The sequence below is a fragment of the Apium graveolens genome, chromosome 10, assembly GCF_009905375.1.
Source record: "Apium graveolens cultivar Ventura chromosome 10, ASM990537v1, whole genome shotgun sequence".
Lineage (NCBI taxonomy): Eukaryota > Viridiplantae > Streptophyta > Magnoliopsida > Apiales > Apiaceae > Apium > Apium graveolens.
In genome coordinates, this window is record NC_133656.1 from 199754793 (window position 1) to 199774869 (window position 20077).

General features: G+C 35.0%; 3 protein-coding genes across 3 annotated transcripts; 2 read left to right on the forward strand and 1 right to left on the reverse strand.

Moving 5' to 3' along the window:
* Positions 1 to 502: 502 nt before the first annotated feature.
* LOC141693761 (cation/H(+) antiporter 24-like) lies at positions 503 to 2454 on the forward strand. The gene is made up of 2 exons (XM_074498926.1): positions 503 to 1033; positions 1126 to 2454. Exons 1-2 carry the CDS (start codon positions 572 to 574, stop codon positions 2338 to 2340), a joined length of 1677 nt encoding a protein of 558 aa, XP_074355027.1. The 5' UTR covers positions 503 to 571; the 3' UTR covers positions 2341 to 2454.
* Positions 2455 to 2638: 184 nt separating this feature from the next.
* On the reverse strand, positions 2639 to 5081 carry LOC141688939 (laccase-3-like). Its single transcript, XM_074493088.1, has 6 exons — positions 4939 to 5081; positions 4697 to 4848; positions 4363 to 4607; positions 4146 to 4274; positions 3107 to 4051; positions 2639 to 2999 (listed from the first exon to the last, which is right to left on the reverse strand). The coding sequence occupies exons 1-6, from the start codon at positions 5035 to 5037 to the stop codon at positions 2869 to 2871; spliced, it is 1701 nt and encodes a 566-aa protein (XP_074349189.1). The 5' UTR covers positions 5038 to 5081; the 3' UTR covers positions 2639 to 2868.
* A 9321-nt stretch (positions 5082 to 14402) lies between these two features.
* Positions 14403 to 19622, forward strand: LOC141690093 (sorting nexin 2B-like). Its single transcript, XM_074494701.1, has 5 exons — positions 14403 to 15535; positions 15639 to 15848; positions 16699 to 16953; positions 18069 to 18155; positions 19192 to 19622. Exons 1-5 carry the CDS (start codon positions 14558 to 14560, stop codon positions 19270 to 19272), a joined length of 1611 nt encoding a protein of 536 aa, XP_074350802.1. The 5' UTR covers positions 14403 to 14557; the 3' UTR covers positions 19273 to 19622.
* Positions 19623 to 20077: the final 455 nt, after the last annotated feature.

Below are 20077 nucleotides of genomic sequence, written 5' to 3' on the forward strand. Positions count from 1 at the left end.
TAATGAAGTTTAATTATTGGAAATGAAGGGTGGTATAATAATTGGACCTTCATGCCTAGGCAGAAGCAAGACGTTTTCAGCATACGTTTTCACAGACAATTCGGCATTTGTGATAAGAACAATTGGAGTGTTGGGATTTGTATATTTTATTTTCTTGTGTGGAGTGAAGATGGATCTCATGACCATGGCAAAACCAGGAAAAAAGCAAATATGTATTGCATTTTTTGGGATTTTCATTCCTATAGTTGCTAGTGGTACAGTAGCATTTTTCATGCGAAAAGGCCTGCCCGGAGAATTTGGGGTAGGATCATCAATCTGGGGAATTACATCATCAGTAGCCATAACAGCATTTCCTGTAATCTACACTATAATCAAAGAATTCAATCTACTAAGCTCGGATCTTGGACGCGTGGCCTTGTCCACAGCAATTATCAGTGATGTTATTGGAATGCAAGGACTTGTTGCATTTGAGGCTTCTAAACAGGGAGAGGGAAGGCCAATGGCTGCACTATGGTACATAATATCTTTGATTGTTATCACAGCTTTTATCTTTAATGGCCTTCGTTTTGTAATGCTCTGGATTGTTCGGGCAACACCTGAAGGCAAACCTGTTGAACAAACATACATTGTCCTTATTCTATTAGGCGTGATGGTGGTTGGATTTGTTAGTGATTTTCTTGGATTAGCTATTGGTAATGCACCGTTGTGGTATGGTTTAGCTATACCGGATGGTCCTCCTTTAGGTGCAACACTTGTGGAGAAGAGTGAGACAATTATAATGGAGATTTTGATGCCATTTTCCTATGTTTATATAGGCTTGTATACAGATATATTCGCCTTGTCCGGACGCTGGTCCTCGTTGAAGCCACTTTTCCTCATTGTTATGACAGCATATTTGACAAAAGTTTTGGCCACTCTGGTTGTTGCTCGCATTTATAACACGCCTCTTAGGGAGAGTGTTGCTCTTAGTCTTATTTTGAGCTTGAGAGGTCAAGTGGAGCTTATTCTGTTCATTCATTGGACAGATTTAAAGGTAAGAAACTATATCAGTAGTGATCTTGTCTGTAATCCATTTTTGCATGATACTAACTTAAACTTTTTGGAACGCTGATGTATTATGCATAGATGATGACGCAGCCTGCACATTTTACATTGATGGTGCTCATGACAATTTCTGCGACTTTTATAGCCTCACCTCTGATCAATCTTATCTATGATCCAACACGGCCTTATATGATTAACAAGAGAAGAAATATTCAGCATAATCCTCCAAATTCAGAGCTAAGGATTGTAGTATCAATTCGTGATGAAGAAAGTGTACCAGGATTCATCAGTCTACTAGAAGTCTCCAATCCACATGTTAATAGCCCTTTCTCAGTGTATGCTCTACGTCTCATTGAATTAGTAGGCCGTGCCAGTCCTCTATTTATTGATCATGAGACTCGAGATGGCGATAGTTATGTAAGTGATAACTACACTAGCTCCAATCCCATCCACAATGCCTTGAAATTCTCCCATGAATCAGAAGGAGAATACGTGGAAATCCATCCCTTTACATCAGTGTCCCCAAAGAAAAGCATGTACCAGGATATCTGTGAGCTTGCTTTGACAAAGAAAGCTTCTTTAATCATATTACCATTCAACAAAGACTTGTTGGAAATGGTAAATAATATTGAGGGTGTAGCAGCGCATAAGAAAGTTCAGTCTATAAACTTGAATGTCTTAAATCATGCTCCTTGCTCTGTCGCACTTCTTGTAGATAAAGGGTCTCTTCAGGGTCATCTTCACAACAATTCTTCATTCTCCATGCAGCACACGAAGTACTATTTTGCGGTGCTTTTTCTGGGTGGCCCTGATGCTCGAGAGGCTCTGTCTTTTGCTGATCGCATGGCAAGTCATCCTGATGTGTCACTGTTGGTAATTAGATTTCTTTCAGACAATGGCCAAGGGGATGATTTGATCGAAAAGAAGCTGGATGATGGACTAGTGACATGGTTTTGGGTGAAAAATGAAGGGAACAGCAAGGTGGCATATAGGGAAGTTGTGGTGCAAAATGGGGAAGATACATTGGGTGCAATTCAGGCTATGAATGATGATAGTTTTACTCTATGGATTGTTGGTAGGAAAAAGGGGATCAACCCGGTTTTGCTAGAAGGATTACAGAGTTGGGGTGAACATCAAGAACTTGGGGTTATTGGGGAGTATGTATCCTCAATGGATTTAGGAACTACAGCTTCTGTATTAGTGGTGCAACAACAGATCTTAAGAGATCAAAGAAGACCTTCAAAAATTGCGCGAGGATTGAAGGATTGTGTAAGACCAGGCACAAGAACAAATTAAATAGAGACTCACCTGTTCTGATGTATGCAGTGTAGTATTAATTGGCAGTGTTTAGTAGCTAGGTGACAATGATATTCTAGTTTGCATTATGGTAGTATGATTAGTTTAATACCATTAAGTTCAACCATATTTTAAATTTCTTAGCTTTAACTCTTGACAAAAAGTTGAAGACTGTGACAAGGTTTTGTTGCTGCAAGTTTGCAAACAGTGTGAAGTCTTGGAAAGGAAGTACAGAATAGGTAACAAGTCGATAATAGATGAGCATAACTTTTAATTTTTCTTACCAAGTGAAGTACATAAAACTAAAAGGTGACAAATACAAATCGTACAATATGATATAAGAATCCCGGATATGCTATACATGCAAGTAACAATCTGTACTTGATGCTCTGGAAATCAAGTAATGTTTTGAAATTTAGGATATACTGAAATGCAGGCAAACAATGATACAAAGATAAATTGGAAGAAGCTCTATTCCTTTCTCGGAACCAGGTAAATATTTGAACACTGGCGTGTTCCTTGATCTTCTTAACATCGAGGAAGATCAGCTGGAGGTGGCTCTATGGTCTGTAACTCTCCAACACCATTTTCAACCACAAAAGCCATACCCAAACCCCATGTAAGATGTGTATCAATGTGACAGTGGAATAGCCACACACCTGACAAAATACCCAAGTCAGAGAATGCAGTGAAGTTGCAAAAAAAATATTCAGTCACTTGCAATGTAATTTATATTTTATATAAAATGTATGTTTAGAATATTTACCAGGATTATCAGCCACAAACCGGATAACAGCCCATCCACCAACAGGCACATCTATAGTATTTCTCTGTGGTGGATCATTGAGGTTAAAGTTAGCTGTATCTGTGCTTGGATTAAAGTTACCGAAACCCTGTCCTACAACGTAGAAATGGTAGCCATGCAGATGAATTGGGTGGTCCTCTGTTGAGAATATAGCTGTATCTTGTAACACAATTTGGACAGTGGAACCAAACTTGAGTTTGTAAAGCTTAGTACCAAAAGTTGGCTGCCATAAAGCACGGCTAACATTGCCTGTGTAATCAAATCTCACTGGTGGAACAGGTGGGAAATCAGTGGTGTAAATTCCAGGAATTTTTTGATAGTAGGCCTGTAACAGAGATGTCCTTCTTGGGAGTACGAAAGACACATTGTTCATACTTGCAGCGAATCGAGTGTTATTAGGTCCTTGACATCTTGGCCCTGGATTGCAAAAAACAAATCCTAACCCCACTGTGAAAAATAGACTCTCATCTATTTTCAAGGGAACTTCAGCTTTTGAGGGGCTTTTCAGTTGAGTCGTGAATGCAGTAACAGTATTAGTGTCATTGTAGGCAGGTAAACGTGGTAAAATTGGTCTTGAGCAAGCACCATTTCTCGAGTTGCAAGATGCATACTGAAGGATTGCAGTTGTAGTTGTATTGTCAAATGGAGCATTTTTTGGAGATGCATAAGCACGTGCAGCCATATAGTAACGCCCTGGACTTTGATTAGCAGTGAGGAGAACATCAGTAGTCTGTCCAGGTCCAACCATAATAACATTTGTTGCAAAAGGTTTGGTGTAGAGAGCATCAGCTGCAACAACAGTTAGCATATGGTTGGCAACTGTGAAAAAAAGTTGCTGATTGAGTGCAGCGTTGATGACTCTAAGAAGAACTGTATCGCCAGGGCTCACAGAAAGTCTTGTAGTATCTGCAATATAATGTAATGTTTCATCACGTTAAAAACTATAAATGCTCATTTTTTGAGTTAAAATTACAAAATACTGTTTATTGTTCTAGCAAACCTTGACGCGAGCATGGATATAGATCACCAGGTTGACCGTTAATAGTGTATGCATTGGACACATTTGGTGCTCCACCAGTAAAAACTGCCTGTCTCATAGTATCAAGAATATTGCTGTTCCACCACTCCCCTGTTTAACCAATTACACATTGTATTAGTTTATTGTGTATATATCAAACGAAGAAAACTGAAACTGGAAAAGACTTGCTTGAAATTACCAAGAACAACAGGAAATTCTATCTTAGGCTGTTGGAAAGGATACGAGGAGCCTAACTTGGGACGGATGACTAGTGCACCATAAACAGTAGCTCTTAGCCACCTGCTATGAGCATGCCACCACAATGTACCCTCCTGATCTTCAATTGTGTACCTGTATGTGTAAGTTGCTCCTGGTTGAATAGGGCATTGTGTCACAAACTCGGGTCCATCAGCCCATGGTGTTCTCATCTGACGAAGTCCATGCCTTAAAACAAGGAAAAAGAATATTGCCAAGTAAAACAACAGCCTCAAGAACAAAATAGTTTCCAAGATCAAAGATGAAGTTATAAGTACCAATGAATGGTGATATTGTAGCGAGCACTGTTTTGGACTTTGATGATAACCGTGTCTCCATTTCTGACATTCAGAGTCGGCCCTGGAAATTGTCCATTTACTGTTATAATGTTTCTGGTTTTGCACAACCTTTGCACTGTTTTAGCTTGAACCTGTCACAAACAAAGATTACTTAATTAAAGCTAATGCAATAAACCACAAATATGATCTGACAAAAGAGCACAAATCGTCGAAAGACATACGATAAATTGATGGTAATGAGTTTCTGCATTAACAAGAGCTACTGATAATATGAGTGACACAGCAAGGCTAAGTAGAATGTGGTTGCTCCAAGTCTCCATTTTTTTTGTTTTCAGCTTCTACTGAGTGAGGTACTAGAGCAAGTTTGAAGTTGTAGTGTGTGATCTAGAGTTAATGTTATGCTAGCTATTTATACAACATCATAGAGGGAATCAAATGATTAGTTAACTTGTTAACATAATATATTGAGGTACATTACTGTGAAGTTGATATCTCATTACCTGATTAGTTGTGAGTCAACAAATACTTGTAAATTTTAGGCCACTTAGTCTAACAATACATAAGAGTTGGTTCACCCACTAGCTATCTCCTTCCAAAAGTGAATATTTTTAAGAACTATATAATATATTAGTCCTCTAATACCCTTAATACTATTATGTTCATGATTTTTGTTAGAACAGTGGTAATTATTTTAAGATAAATTGGACTAATTAGTGAGGAATTAAGAGTCAAGAATATAAACTTTAAGGTTAAAGATTTGGTGAAAAGAAGGTCAGGTCTGTATTATTTGCTCTAGTTGACCTGCCACCCTTTATGTTGCAACCATGTGTTTGTGAAAAGCACCACAACTTCACTTACAGATCAACTTTCAAATATTCAATGAATTCATCTGTTTCAGATTTATATCCTCAAGCTTTGTCTGGATACTGTTACATACTACATTGTAAGTTTCGATCAATTCCCCCCCCCCCACAAATTGTGATGTTTGACACCAAATTATTCAAACCCTTTTGAAATCACACGATCCAAACGAAATTGTCCAGTTTATTTCCCCTTTTAAATATAGGAAGGAATAACATGTAGTTAGTTTATTCTCCGGGGGGCTTCAAGAATCAAAAGTCTACTCCATAATTACAATCAACTTAGTCTTGTGATAGGTAAGTCTGCAGTTAAGAGAATTATAGCTATAATCAAGGCACTAATTACACCACCACATCTACCGCTAAGACAAAGATCAGAGTAGTTAGCTTCCAAGACCTTCTCTACAGCTGAATAAATCAGACCTCAATATATTTAATCTTGTTATAATGAGTTCGGTGGCCTGCCAAAGAAGTAAGTTAACGACTCAAAGACATTAAATTTGTCTAATATTTATCTTCTAGTCTAAAATCAACACCTGGTCTATTTCGAGTTTCGACAAGTCACAGAACATAGAGGTGATAGAGATCCTGTTCCCTTCCCCGGCAATCATGTGTTGGTTAAATTTTATTTAACATACTACTCCAAAGCCGTCGAATCTATATTTCAAGGGTCCAGATTTAAGGAATTTTTTTAAGTCTTCCGCGGATATTTTCCACGGAAGGGTATTTCTCCTTTCCACGGATATTATTAGCGGAAAGGAGAAATACCCTTCCGCGGAAGGCTAAAACAAATTTCTTAGATATGAGCCCTTGAAATAATAATCTAAGGGTTCTGGAGGAGTGTGTTAGATATGGCTTATATAACACACGATTGTTAGGGATTAGCACCTCGCTAGCTAGATATGTAATAACTGAAACTTCAGTAGAAAGCAAACTAAAACATAGTTCAACTTTAGTCCAGATAGAATGGTTCTAAAAATATATGCTTGGAAAGCTGTGGCATAGGCTACACTGACAAGGGCATTCCTAGGCTCTAAAAATTTACAAGATATTTGTTTTTATGTTCCTATACCAAGATTTTTTGATAAAGAAATAGTTAATCTAGAACTTATGCTCTTACAAACCCAAACTTGCGACGATCTCAGAAAACGTGTGAAGGGGGGATTAATTTTCCTCTGAACTGAATAACTGAAGTATATATCTTTAACATTTAAGGGCAAAAGTGACAAAATCCGCAAAATTGCACAACCCAAAAAATTTCATGAATGGGTGTTTTAAGCTGGTTAGAGGTTTGCAGGATCATGTATTATACTTTCCAAAGCCACAATTATTTTAAGCTTAGTATGTGGTTTTGATGTCTGCAGAATCTTAAGCTTAAGTGTAAGAAGATATTAAGAATTGCAGAGTCTGTTTGATTTATTGATGCATAAATGTACATTAATTACATGGAAAACCTTCACTGGACCATGCATTAGCCTCTTTTGCAGTCTCTTCTCCGAACCTTCATCCACCGGTTTATGTAATTTTTATGTAAATACTATAGTGTTACAGACAAAGGATGGATACTCGGATCTCATTTGATAGTTAAGAACTTAAATGTTCTGTAGCTCCGCCTTTCTTGTCTTTCTTTCCAGTTGGAAGAGATGATCAGAGACAAGACCGGATTACCAATATGTGCCAATCCAATGACTCTGGAAACTGGAATCATTTGGACAACAGCAGCAACATCACTGCCAGGACATGAAAGCACAGATCTCATGTATCCGACTTTCTCAATAAATTCTTTATTGCAGACTCATTACTCCTAAAGAGAGAATAGATTTTTTTACCCGTTTGATCGGAACTTCAAAAAGATGTTCCCGGCAGCATCTAGGTTCTTTAAGCATAAATTTCCAGCTTCCATTTTCTCTACTGGTCCAAAGGAACAAAATAACACAAACAGGTGTAATAGGTTATGACTGCAGCATTAACCTTTAAAGGATCTGTACGAAAAATCATATAAAAACATAATACCTTCACTTATATTTTAGAAGAATTAGAAAAAAATATATTGTGCTGGACAAGTTTCTTCCGTCTTTGAATATTGCAACTAATTCTATTTGAATTAGAAGTATACTGCAACATTGTAAAAATACAGAAACTATTTGAATAAATAAATTTTATTGTGTAAAGATATCTTTGTTACGATGTTGCTCAAACTGTTTCTAAATCAATACTTCGGAAAATCATGGACACTTAGAACCCTGGGGACCATATCTATTGCAGCACAGGAAGATATAGAAAGGAAATCTTAAAATCATAACATAGCGCAAGAGCTATACTCTTAGCTCTGAGGAGATCTTATGTTCCGACAATGATCTATCACAACATAACGCATGAGCTATATTCTTAGCTCCGACGGGACATTACGTTTCGACCAGGAAGCAGTTGGCTTCGTTGTTGTCCATGACTAAATACATAGATAAATCCTGGGGAACTAGAGATCTCATTTCAGTTTTTCTTTCCGTGTTTGTTTAGTTGTTTCAATTCATTCTATCAAAATTTCTTGCAAGTAAAAATATAAACAAGTTTGGATTCGATTCTCCGGGATTCAGTTCTACCAGAACAAGTCGTTTGGAACCTGAACCCCATATCGATATATTTGCAACAAAATATTTATCATCAATTCAGCAAAAAAAAAAAAAAATATTCACAACATATTTTTTTCTCCATGTAAAAGAGGAGGTATATAACTGTTACCTAATATAATAAATATTTGTAGTCAAATTTCTAAACGTAAAATTAAAAATTTAGATCTGTTATAATATTGATGTCCGTAGAGCTTTCTTCTAGAATAGAACTCTTGGCTTTCTAGTTCATATAACTCATACCCTTTGACCTTTCAAATATCTTGTAACATCCATTTATTCACCTATAAATAGGTGTCAAAGTTAAGTTTGAGGATACACTTGAATGAATACAATATTCTCTTCTTAATCTCTCTCTTTCTCACATATCTATTATATAGTTATCATAATATATTTCTAACACGTTATCAGCACGATTTACTTATAAAATAAGGGGATCAGTTTTACATAAGTATTGAAAGGAGATCATCAAAGTGTAGATAGGTGTTGGAAATCCAAGAAGAAGAAGGATTCTATGAAAATTTTATTATTTCAGTTTGTCCATGAGGTAAGAACATTATTTTTAGCTTACTTCGTTTCGCTTGCAATAAGATGATCTTTATATGTTTATTATGTGTCGGATTTTGTTGAGCTTATACTCGTTGTAAAGGTTTTTTTGATTATCTACAATCTTTCTTCTTTATATTTTTCCAAAATCTACTTATAAGTATGTCAAAATCTGCATTTTGTGTAATCTGATTGTATTATTCAGGGTGATATGCAGTAACTTCTAAAATTCATAGTAAATTAAATATTTTTCAAATATTAAGAGCCATACCATTCTGAAAATCTCTTTTCGATATCTACATTTTGTCTTTACATTCAATTACCATATAATGTGATTTCGATGTCTTAAATATCAAAATACTATCATAATCAAAAGCAGATTCTGATTTTACAGTCCACAAATATCTATTTTCTGAATTCGTTACTTGTTCGTTTTCAACGAGCCTTACCATTCTGGAAAGATCCCAGAATTTTCTACATTTTTCGTGGTTTATACTTTTTCAGATAAAATCATCTTCATAGAGTAAATTGGTCTTCTTTGAAACTGATCAAATTTGACTTTATCATAATTAGCCATTTTGAACGATATTCGATTTGAGATATTTGATCAATATGTTTTCATCCTTATTTGCTTTAATAGTTCCCATCTTCCTTGCTTTAATATATTAGGAAACTATATTATTTTGAGTGGGGTGAGATAAATTATAAAGGTGAAAATGGGTGCAATGTGCTAAGACACTACATATACAGTAGATTGCATTCAATGTACAAGTAGATTGAATTCAATGTACCATCATCATGTTATATTGTCATGCATTTTTTCCTTGAATATTTTAAATATTGACCGAATGTGCTTATTATAAAAGTGTTAACGAAGCATGCACGTGAAAGACAACCAACTTGAGATACAACAGAAATTCATGGGCATGAATATAAATTCATGGCCATGAATTTTTTCTGATTTTATATTATGTTTATTATAGTAATATAAGAAATGTTGAATCTTACAAAATTTGAGTTCAACGCACTTGATGTCACCGGAAAAAATTACTTGACATGGATTTTGGATGCGAAAATCCATTTTAGTGCTATGGGTCTTGGTGACACAATCAAAGAAGAGAACAAAATCTCTGAGCAAGAAAAAAGCAAAAGCTATTGAAAACCGAATATCTGGTTATGTTGGAGAAAACTTACTCCACATTTCACGCCAATAATATGCTCATGCAGCAACAGTATCGTGAAAAAGAGTTTCAGAAATATTCTGAGCTTATATCAGTCTTGCTTCTTGCTGAGCAAACTAATGAACTATTGATGAAAAATCATCAAGCCCTTCCAACTGGTTCAACACCATTCCCTGAAGTGAATGTTGTGACCAGTAATGATCTTGGGCCAAGTAAGCAATTTGGACGTGGATGAGGACGTGCTCGTAGATTTGGGCGTGCTAGTAGATTTGGGCGTGCTCGTAGATATGCTCGTGGTAGATCATTAAAGGTATGCATTATTTTTACTCCACCTGTGTGATTTTTTTTTTATGATAATTTCAGGAGTAGTACACATACAAGTATAGTCATCCAACTTTAATTACAGCAGAAATTCATGGGCATGAATATAAATTCATGACCATGAATTTTTTCTGATTTGTTTTAAAATAGCTCTCTTCAAGAGATTCATTGGCATGAATTGACACTCATGGCCATGTCACTTAAGTGGTTGGTTTATGTTTATGTTTGCTATGAATTTTTTGAGATAGTCAAAACTTTATATATTATGGTTTGAAAGAGAAGTATTATGCGCACACACTATGTCACTTGTATTAAGTTGTCTTACTCACAAATTAGAGTGTATTACATATTATTCATGCTTCAAATAAGTTATATTTGGAAATCTTTATATGATATCTTGGTAAATGAAAAAATCACTATGTGCCTCTGTGATTTAACCTTAGCATTTATAAAAGTGATTTTTTATCCCTCTTAAGTTAAATGATGTTGGTATTATCGACAACACCTATTTGATGTTGTTTTTAATAGATTGACTATATATGATTGCAACCAAAGTTGCATCTAATAACAACCAGAAGTTGTCTCTATATATATAATTCTTTTATTTTTTATCACACATTTTTGATATGTTTAAACACTTGTTTACATTCCAAAAGAATGATATATTAGTCAAATTATATTTTATTCTAAATAAAAATAATCTCCATGAAGGATGGATCTATATAAAGAATAGTGTGATATTTAGATATAATAGAATTTAGTTGAATATATATATATATATATATATATTAAATAGTATCATGCAGATACAGTGTTATGAAATTGGTTTGTTACAATCATAAGTTGATATTGTGATTAATTGTAATTTATTAAATTTGAATTATTGATAGAAAGATTATGTATTGCAACAAATGACACCCTTCCATTCATTAGAGTATATATGACAAAAATTAAAAAATCAAATGATATCGATCATGCCTCTATAGCAATAGTCATGATATTGCAAACACTTTTGATCGTATTCTTACCATGTGTATAAGAAATATTTCTCTTAAACGAAATAAAGATGACTAATATCAATACCTAATATCTAATATGAGTCATTCAAAGGGGGAGTATTATATAGAATGACTCATTATATATTTTTCTAAATATAAGGCTCCTGAAGAGCATGTATAAGACTCCTGAAGAGCATGTACATTTTATCATATTTTACCCAAAAATGTATGTATATTATTGATGTAATCATACTCTCCCAGGCAATTGAAAAATATTTTTTTATAAAATTACTGTAATTGATTTTGAAGTAAATCAGAAGGTTACTGATAACTATATAGCTAGACATTACTAGCCAAGCCATCAATTTAATAAAAATGCGAATAATAATTGAAATTTATATGAACTTCTGTTGAAGAACCTGCAGATTCTTCTCAGTGATAAATATGTTATTTTCTTGAAAGGCATAATTAATCACCAGCAAAGATATAGTACAATGAGATATTTTTATATACCAAGTTTTATCAACTCGCAGCCTGAAGTATGCGGAATTCATTGTTTAGAATATGTGATTATATAATGTTGGTGAATCTCACAATGAGTATTATCTTGTCCATGAAAATTGTTGAGTATTTTGTATCAATTATATAATGATTCGCATCATATAAACAAGTTTTCATATTTCCTCCCCGTCATAAACAAATTTGGTCATCATAGATTTTCCACCACGATAGTAAGATCGATTCCACCATTGGATATATATATTGAAATCATAAGTATATTTCTTTATGACTTGATTGAAATCAGGGGGAGAAAATAAATAGTCGGTGAATATTTTTATGAGAATGAATTATCGTTACCTCATCTTGATCCTAAAAGGGATGTTAATATGAACCCGAAATTCATAAGATAATTCATTTATATATTTGATGACCAGAAATAGTGACTGTGTCACATAAATCGGCTACATATGCTCCAATAATATTAATGTCACGGAATGATAACCTCAAGATACTACTATGTCTATAGAACGCCTGAAGCGTGATAGGCAAGTTGGTTCCATATCTTATACAAGAAAAAAAGTAAAAAGGAGCAATAATTGATGATGGCTTTTGAAGGATCTCAGGAAGAGATTATAGACATGACAAATTAGAGAGAACCAAAGTAAAGAAAAATATTGAGATCTCGATATATTATGTCTTGTCCAGAATAAAGTGGAACCATTAATCGAATCGACATCGATAATATTTATAGAACTTGAGGTTATTGGTAATAATGAGGATCATGAAGCAGAATCTGTTAGAAAATATTGACAAAATTGGCCAAAGAATAAAGGATATAATTGAGGCAATTATAAAGAAAATTTATTTGGACTGGTAGTATTTCCACACCTGAAGTTGTGCAAATAGTGTGCCCTACGAATCATTTTCTCTTAAAAATAGAGAAATTTTCTTTTTGAAACTGCAGTTCACACACCTAAAGGTGTCAAGTAAGTGGAATATAGATGATTATTTGTGTGAAACAAAATAAAATTTATGAATGTAAAGCTCAGATAATCGTAGATGACCTTGTCTAGGTTATGAAGAGAAATAGTATCTTGTGGTGGATACGATTATTTGATTGTTAAATAATCTCACCATATGTGAGTGATTTAATTTAAGTTCTATATATGACCCACTTGACAATGATTATCCCGGAAAGATCTTAACTGCCGGAAGCAGTCCAATAAATTCTCGAGAACATACCCTCCTCAAATGAAAAAAAGGGATTTGGACTAGCAGTCCGACATAAAATTATTTCAGAAAATACCAAGGACAACTCTTAAAGTCTCTGGCCAGAGCAGATGGAAACTAGAATATGTATCTAGTTGACATTGAATTGAGTTGCACCTCATAATAAAAATACTCCATGCTATATTATGTGATGAAGTGTTTTTTGGTGTATATATTAAAAGGAATTTCTCTTGGATGAATGATGTATTATAAATACACGATAGTACACTAACTTTTGTGAACACTTGAAAGAAATTCTCGGTCCCGAAGTACCGTATCTAAGTAAAATAAAACATGTTTTATACATGTTTTGACATAATTATAAATTTATTATTTAAAACAAGACTCTGCTTTCAGTTAGTGTTTATTGTTAATAGATCACTCGCTCTAGGGGCGTGTTAATCTTGAAGTTATAAAATAATAATTTTATTCAATCTCCACTAACCTATTCTATAAAGTTCTAACTAATTTTGCAGGAAGAAAGTGATAGGGAATCAAAAATTGAATAAATTATAGTGGAGATTTTCTTTTGCTATGAATTTAATCGTTGCAGGCAATTTTTAACGAGGAAGCATCACATGAAAGGAATGATGATTAAAGGAATTCAACAGATTTCTTCACAAAGGCATTTCCTACCACTTCATTCGAGAAACTAGTACACATGATCATGATGTGCAGACTTCGCTCATTATTACACGTACAAAACATGTACTCTTTTTCCTTCACAAGGTTTTTTCCCACAGGGTTTTTTCTAGTAAGGTTTTAACGAGGCATGGTGTTCTTATGAGTCATCTAAGGGGAGATAAAACTAAACACATATCACCGAAGTTTTTCTTCACACATGAGCTTCAAGAAAATGGAGAAATTAAAGTTCAACAGATTCGCTCAAGTGACAATCTTGCAGATCTATTTACCAAGTCATTACCGCCAACAATTGATGAAAGATTGGTACACAAGATAGGGATGCGTCGACTTAGAGACCTTAAATAAATTTTCAAAATCGATGTACTCTTTTTCCTTTACTAGGATTTTTTTTCCCAAAAGGGTTTTTTCCTAGAAAGGTTTTAACGAGGCACGATTATTGAAAATTGAACATCTAAGGGGGAGTGTTATAATATGGATGTTCTTAGAACTTTTTAGAATAGAACTCTTGGCTTTTTAATTCATATAACTCATGCCCTTTGGCCTTTCATATATCTTGTAACATCCATCTATTCACCTATAAATAGGTGTCAAAGTTAAGCTTGAGGATACACTTAAATGAATATAATATTCTCTTCTTAATCTCTCTTTCTCACATATCTATTATATAGTTATCATAATATATTTCTAGCAAGATCAAAGTTTACTTTTCTTCCAACGTCATCTTCCACTTATTTCCGCAAACTCACGTCTTTATCAAAAAATCAGTTAAACCATAAACAAACACACCTCTAAATCTAATTGCTTCCCCCCTCAGTCCTCCTTAACCTAATTTCTCCCCAATTCCATCTCTCTCTCTCTCTCTCTCTCTGGCATTCACCGATCAAACACCACAATGATGGGTGCAGAAGAGCAACAACAACAACAAACCCTAAAGCTGGACTCGGACTCACTCAGCTCCAACTCGTTCTCTACTTACAAAAGCACATTCACATCTCTCTCCTCCGATTCACACCACCCTCTCTCCGATCCTCTTTTCTCTCCACCCTCTCCCCAGTCTCTCCCACCTCCCTCCTATTCCGATATCGTAATCTCTCCCTTACATACCGAATCACACGAATTGAACGAATCGAATGGCGACGATACTGAAAATGCTAAAAACAATGCAATTCAACAACCGGAATTACGTGTTTCCGAATCCCCAATTGAGTATTTGAAGATATCCGTTTCGAAACCTCAGAAAGAAGTAGAGGCTTCGAATTCGATAGTGCCAGGTGGAAATAAGTACTTTACGTATTTGATTACGTCCACTACTAATATTTTAGAGCACGGAGGATCAGAATTTGTGGTTAGGAGACGGTTTAAAGATGTAGTTACATTATCGGATCGGTTAAGTGAGGTTTATAGAGGCTATTTTATTCCTTCTAGACCGGATAAGAGCGTGGTCGAGAGTCAAGTAATGCAGAAACAGGAGTTTGTGGAGCAACGGAGAGTGGCGTTGGAGAAGTATTTGAGGAGATTAGCGGGGCATCCGGTGATTAGGAAGAGTGATGAGTTGAGAGTGTTTTTGCAGGTTCAGGGAAAGTTACCGTTGCCTACGAGTACGGATGTGGCATCGAGAATGCTTGACGGGGCGGTGAATTTGCCTAAGCAGTTGTTTGGGGATTCGTCGAGTGTGATTGCGCCTCAAGAGGCGGTGCAGCCTGCTAAAGGGGGGAGGGATTTGTTGAGGATTTTTAAGGAGTTGAAGCAGTCGGTTTCGAATGATTGGGGTGGTTCGAAGAGGCAAGTTGAGGATGACGATAAGGAGTTTGTGGAAAAGAAGGAGAGATTGAATGTTCTTGAGGTTCAACTCGGGAATGCGTCCCAACAGGTATTTTATCGGAGTTATTATATTTGTTGAGTTTATAATGCAGTTTGTGTTTGTTTTGTAGCTCGTAAGTGAAATATTGATAGTTAGATTTTTTTCATTTTAGGCCGAAGCACTTGTTAAAGCTCAGCAGGATATGGGAGAGACAATGGGAGAATTAGGGCTAGCGTTTCTTAAATTGATGAAATTTGAAAATCAGGAAGCTTCCTACAACACTCAAAGAGCTCGTGCCGCTGACATGAAAAATGTGGCAACTGCTACTGTTAAAGCAAGTAGACTTTATCGGGAATTAAATGCACAAACTGTAAAGCATTTGGTAATATTACCAGACCCTTGGAAATAAGTTTACCGCAACTCTTCTATAATCATCCTCATTTGTTAATTTTTTGCTATTAAAGTGATTTCTGCAGAATAATAATCTTGTTAAAAGTAATTTTGTGCAAGGAACTACATCTTATAAATAGCTTTTTACATAATAGTGAACTATGACCTGGCCTTGAGGGGAGAATTAGTTTTCCGTTGGTATTTGCTTACAACTTACAAGTGAAATAGTTAAAAGGGCTAAAACAACTCAAATTTAGAGGTACAAAATATTTTAGGATATGTAGCTCTTATAATTAAGTAATATGCATCAGTGAGGAACTGAGGGTGCTATGGCTCATGAGTAGACTTTTGGGCAAGACGACTTTTAGGCGGGGAAATGTACTCAGATTTAGCCGTGTAGGTTTAGCTTAAGTGGAACATGATCTCCATTCCCATTTATTCATAATTTCGGCTATTTGGCATGAAAAATGCATCTCTATCAATTTTTGCTAATTCCTTTCTTTAAGGAACGAGGTTTATCCTTGTTCTAAGGTGTGTTTTGGCCTTTTGTTATTTTCTATTGGCAGAATTTAAAATCGAGGTCTGTTAGTGGACCGATGCCATCTGTGCTTATGTCGACTATCTACAGTACCTTTTATTTCCCTTCCGAATCTTCAATAGTTAATTACTCAATTTTGGTTATCGGTGTTTGTAATATTTTGTACCATACTTATACCACGATGTCATCTTGGAATCATTTAATTTTCTTGTATATCAAGAAACTACTTATATGTTAAAGATCTCCCGTTTTAATTTTCCACTTAAAGTACCATCACCATATTGTGCATGCATATATATTGCAGGATATGTTACATGAGTATATGGGTCTAATGCTTGCGGTTCACGCTGCTTTCTCGGATCGGTCAAGTGCTTTATTGACTGTACAAACCCTTCTAACGGAATTGTCTTCTTTGCACGCAAGAGCTGAAAAACTTGAAACTGCATCGTCAAAAATATTTGGTGGTGACAAGTCCAGGAAGGGCGAGGAGCTGAAGGAAGCTATTAAAGTAACCGAGGATGCTAAAAGTTGCGCAATCAGACAATATGAGCGGATTAAGGTATATAGTTTCTTTCTGAAATACATATCTTCTTGACTTGTAAATTGACCTTATCTGCCCCACAAGTTGATCTGATTTTACAAACATTTAGGATCAATTTTTTGATTGAGCTATCGGTCTATATATATGTTAAGAAGGATATGTTAATCGAGCGTATCAAATGCATGTTTAAGTACTTGATGTTTCTTTTGAAATTGGTCATTTGCAGAAAGATGAATACTAATGTGCTCATTCTCCACCGAGGCTTAAACCCTGAATCTCTTGTTACCAAGAAAATATGGGTTCCGCTAGCCTATATGTCAACTAGTCAAGGGATAAGTAGTTACTACTTTTAAACATACAAGTTACTTCGTATGTATATTGAGATAAATTAGGAAGTTTCATAAATGTTACTGAATGTGATACATGTAGTATTAGAATTTTGCTAATTAGTAGCGGTGGCAATTTTGGGTGTTGGTTGGGTTCCTGTCATAAAAACTGAATCAGCTTGTAATAATGGGTTTACTCCAAACCCGAAGATTAAATGGGTTGAAATATTCACCTGAAGATTACTGGCCAGAGTCGCCAGACCTATTGCTGAGACAACCAGATCCGAAATTGTAGGCATGTGAAACAATTGGTTCTAATACAAAAATCTGAGGAAGAGTTAAGACCAAAAGAATCAGTATCAATACTAAAATATGGACAACAGTTAGGCTTTTCGTTGTTCATTAGACATAGAACATGAACATCAAGTAAGCACCATCACAACTTTAAGGCTTAATTTTAGATCTGGGTGTACTTTTAATAAGAGGACCTGGCGATCAATTAAAAATATAAAAGAAATGGGAGGGGAGAATTGAAGAAAGTGGGAGACTTCCTTATTGAACTGGAGACTGTGCTAGAGAGAGATCGAGTTATTTTTCAATGATGCCGCAATTAGGTTATACATTATGCTATAATTATACTTTCATTACTGGGTTGGGCCATAATATGTTCCCCTGAACACTCAAGTTTTATATATCCATTCTTTTCAACTTTGAATTTGCAGAGAGTGAATTATGCATACTTTTTTGTCCTCTACCGTTTGATGTTTCCAGGTCTACACTAATGGTGATAATTTGGGTATACTGCAGGAAAATAACAGGAGTGAAATGGAAAGGTTAGACAAAGAGAGAAAGGCGGACTTCATAAACATGTTAAAGGGATTTGTGGTTAATCAGGTATTTTCTTGGTATTTTAAGATAGCTGGGCCTGTCACATTCTGTTACCATTTGTTTTGTTATGCCTTATCACATTCTTATGCCCCATCATCTTCAGCAATTTCATCTGCCTTCTTCGGGCCCTCCATGATCTCATCCAAGCTGTCACGTTGAATCACTTCCTTTCTTTCCTTCCACCCCTTTCTTTTTCAGAAACGCTTATTTCATTAACCACCCTGGTTCATTTCAACCGATCAAAGTCCAAACACCAATTAATTTTTTTCCTAATTCAAATTGATTTTCTTAATTATAAAGACTTGTTTTTAGAAAAAAAAAGACAAGTAAAGAAGATAGAAAACATTAAAATTAAATTTCACGTCACAAGTCAGTCTAGTTACTTATGTCAATCGTGTCGTATAATTTAGATTTAATTAAAATTTATTATGTGATTTTAGTAAAAATAAATTGTCGATGTTTTAATCAGACACCAATTATTATTTGGGAGAACGTTTACCTGCCTGAGTAATGATTTGTGAGCAAGTAGTGACATACCTTTTTAGACGTTTTTGCAATTTCAAGAATTGAAGAAGTGGTTTCGTCAAGTTTATGCCTTTATGGTCGTCACTTAAATTATTTTTATTAACGCTTTCTTTGTACAAACTATAATTTTCTTTTAAGAAAGCAACAATTTAGACGTAACTTCTATATAAAAAAATTAGAGGTAAAAGTATCCCTAGTGAATGGAGTTTTTTGCCTTTCTTATGATGGGGATTGTCTAAAGAAAAAGTTAGGTTTCTTCTTGTTCTTCTTTAATAGAGTTGTTAAGTTAGGGATTTTATTAGAAAATTATCTTAAGCGCTATGCATTTCGTTAAAAAATCTGATCGTCTGATAAGTGTCCCCCATTGGAGGTTGATCTTCATGAAATTTGCATATTAGAGATTAGCAACGCAATTGTTTAGTAACTTTTTTTTGCTAAAATGAAATTTGCAAATTAGAGACTCTTGTAATCTATTTCTTTCCCTATATATTTATGTCTCTTTCTATAAATGTTGCAGGTCACATATTCGGAGAAGATAGGAAACGAGTGGGCAAAGATCGCAGAGGAAACCAGTGGATACGCAAAAGAGAGTGGTTGAAACTTTTGACTATGCAGTCCGAATTAAAATTTTTGTTATCCGCTTTCTTATTTTGAGGATGTGTATTTACGAGAAACACAAAGATTGAAAACAAATATACAATAACGTAGCTCCCCTGTATACAAGATGTAGGCTTTAAAGTACCATTAGTACAGCTAATTAAAGGCTGTAATCTGTCTGTGCTTGTATTAGAATTCAAGAGGTAGCTGCAAATTATAGATAGTTATAGTGGATAATGAAACCACTGGGACCTTCCTGGACAATAATGTCATGCTCTAGGGTGGAACATTTTCTATTTCATGTGATCTCTGTAATCTCTGGCTTGTAAATCTCATTTAGTAGTTTTTGAATTGAATTTGAACATTCATGATTCCACATTTTTTTGCGGCACATTCTACAGCAAGGGGCTCTGTAACTGCATATAAAATTATAAATGCATCTTAAAACCAAAGCAACAATGTCATCTTTGTCTATTGTAATTGTTGGGGTTTGAAGTAATAAAAAAAAGAAATCAGGATGTTAAGCCGTTAAGTTAGGCTTGTTATAACTTATGACCATTGCACATACTTAATACCAGATTTCGGGTACTTCATTTTTTTTTTGCAGAAAATAGTTTTTAAAATATTAATTTTAAAATGTAAAATTTAAATTGAGGGGCGGTGGCGCGGATGGCAAGCGCATGGGTTCTTAAAACCTAAGGTCGAGAGTTCGAACCTCTCCCAGCCCTCTTTTTATTTTGTCGTCGAGTATCAACATCTTCTCTTCCCTATTATGTTGATGTTATGCTTTTAGCTTATTTTCCGGC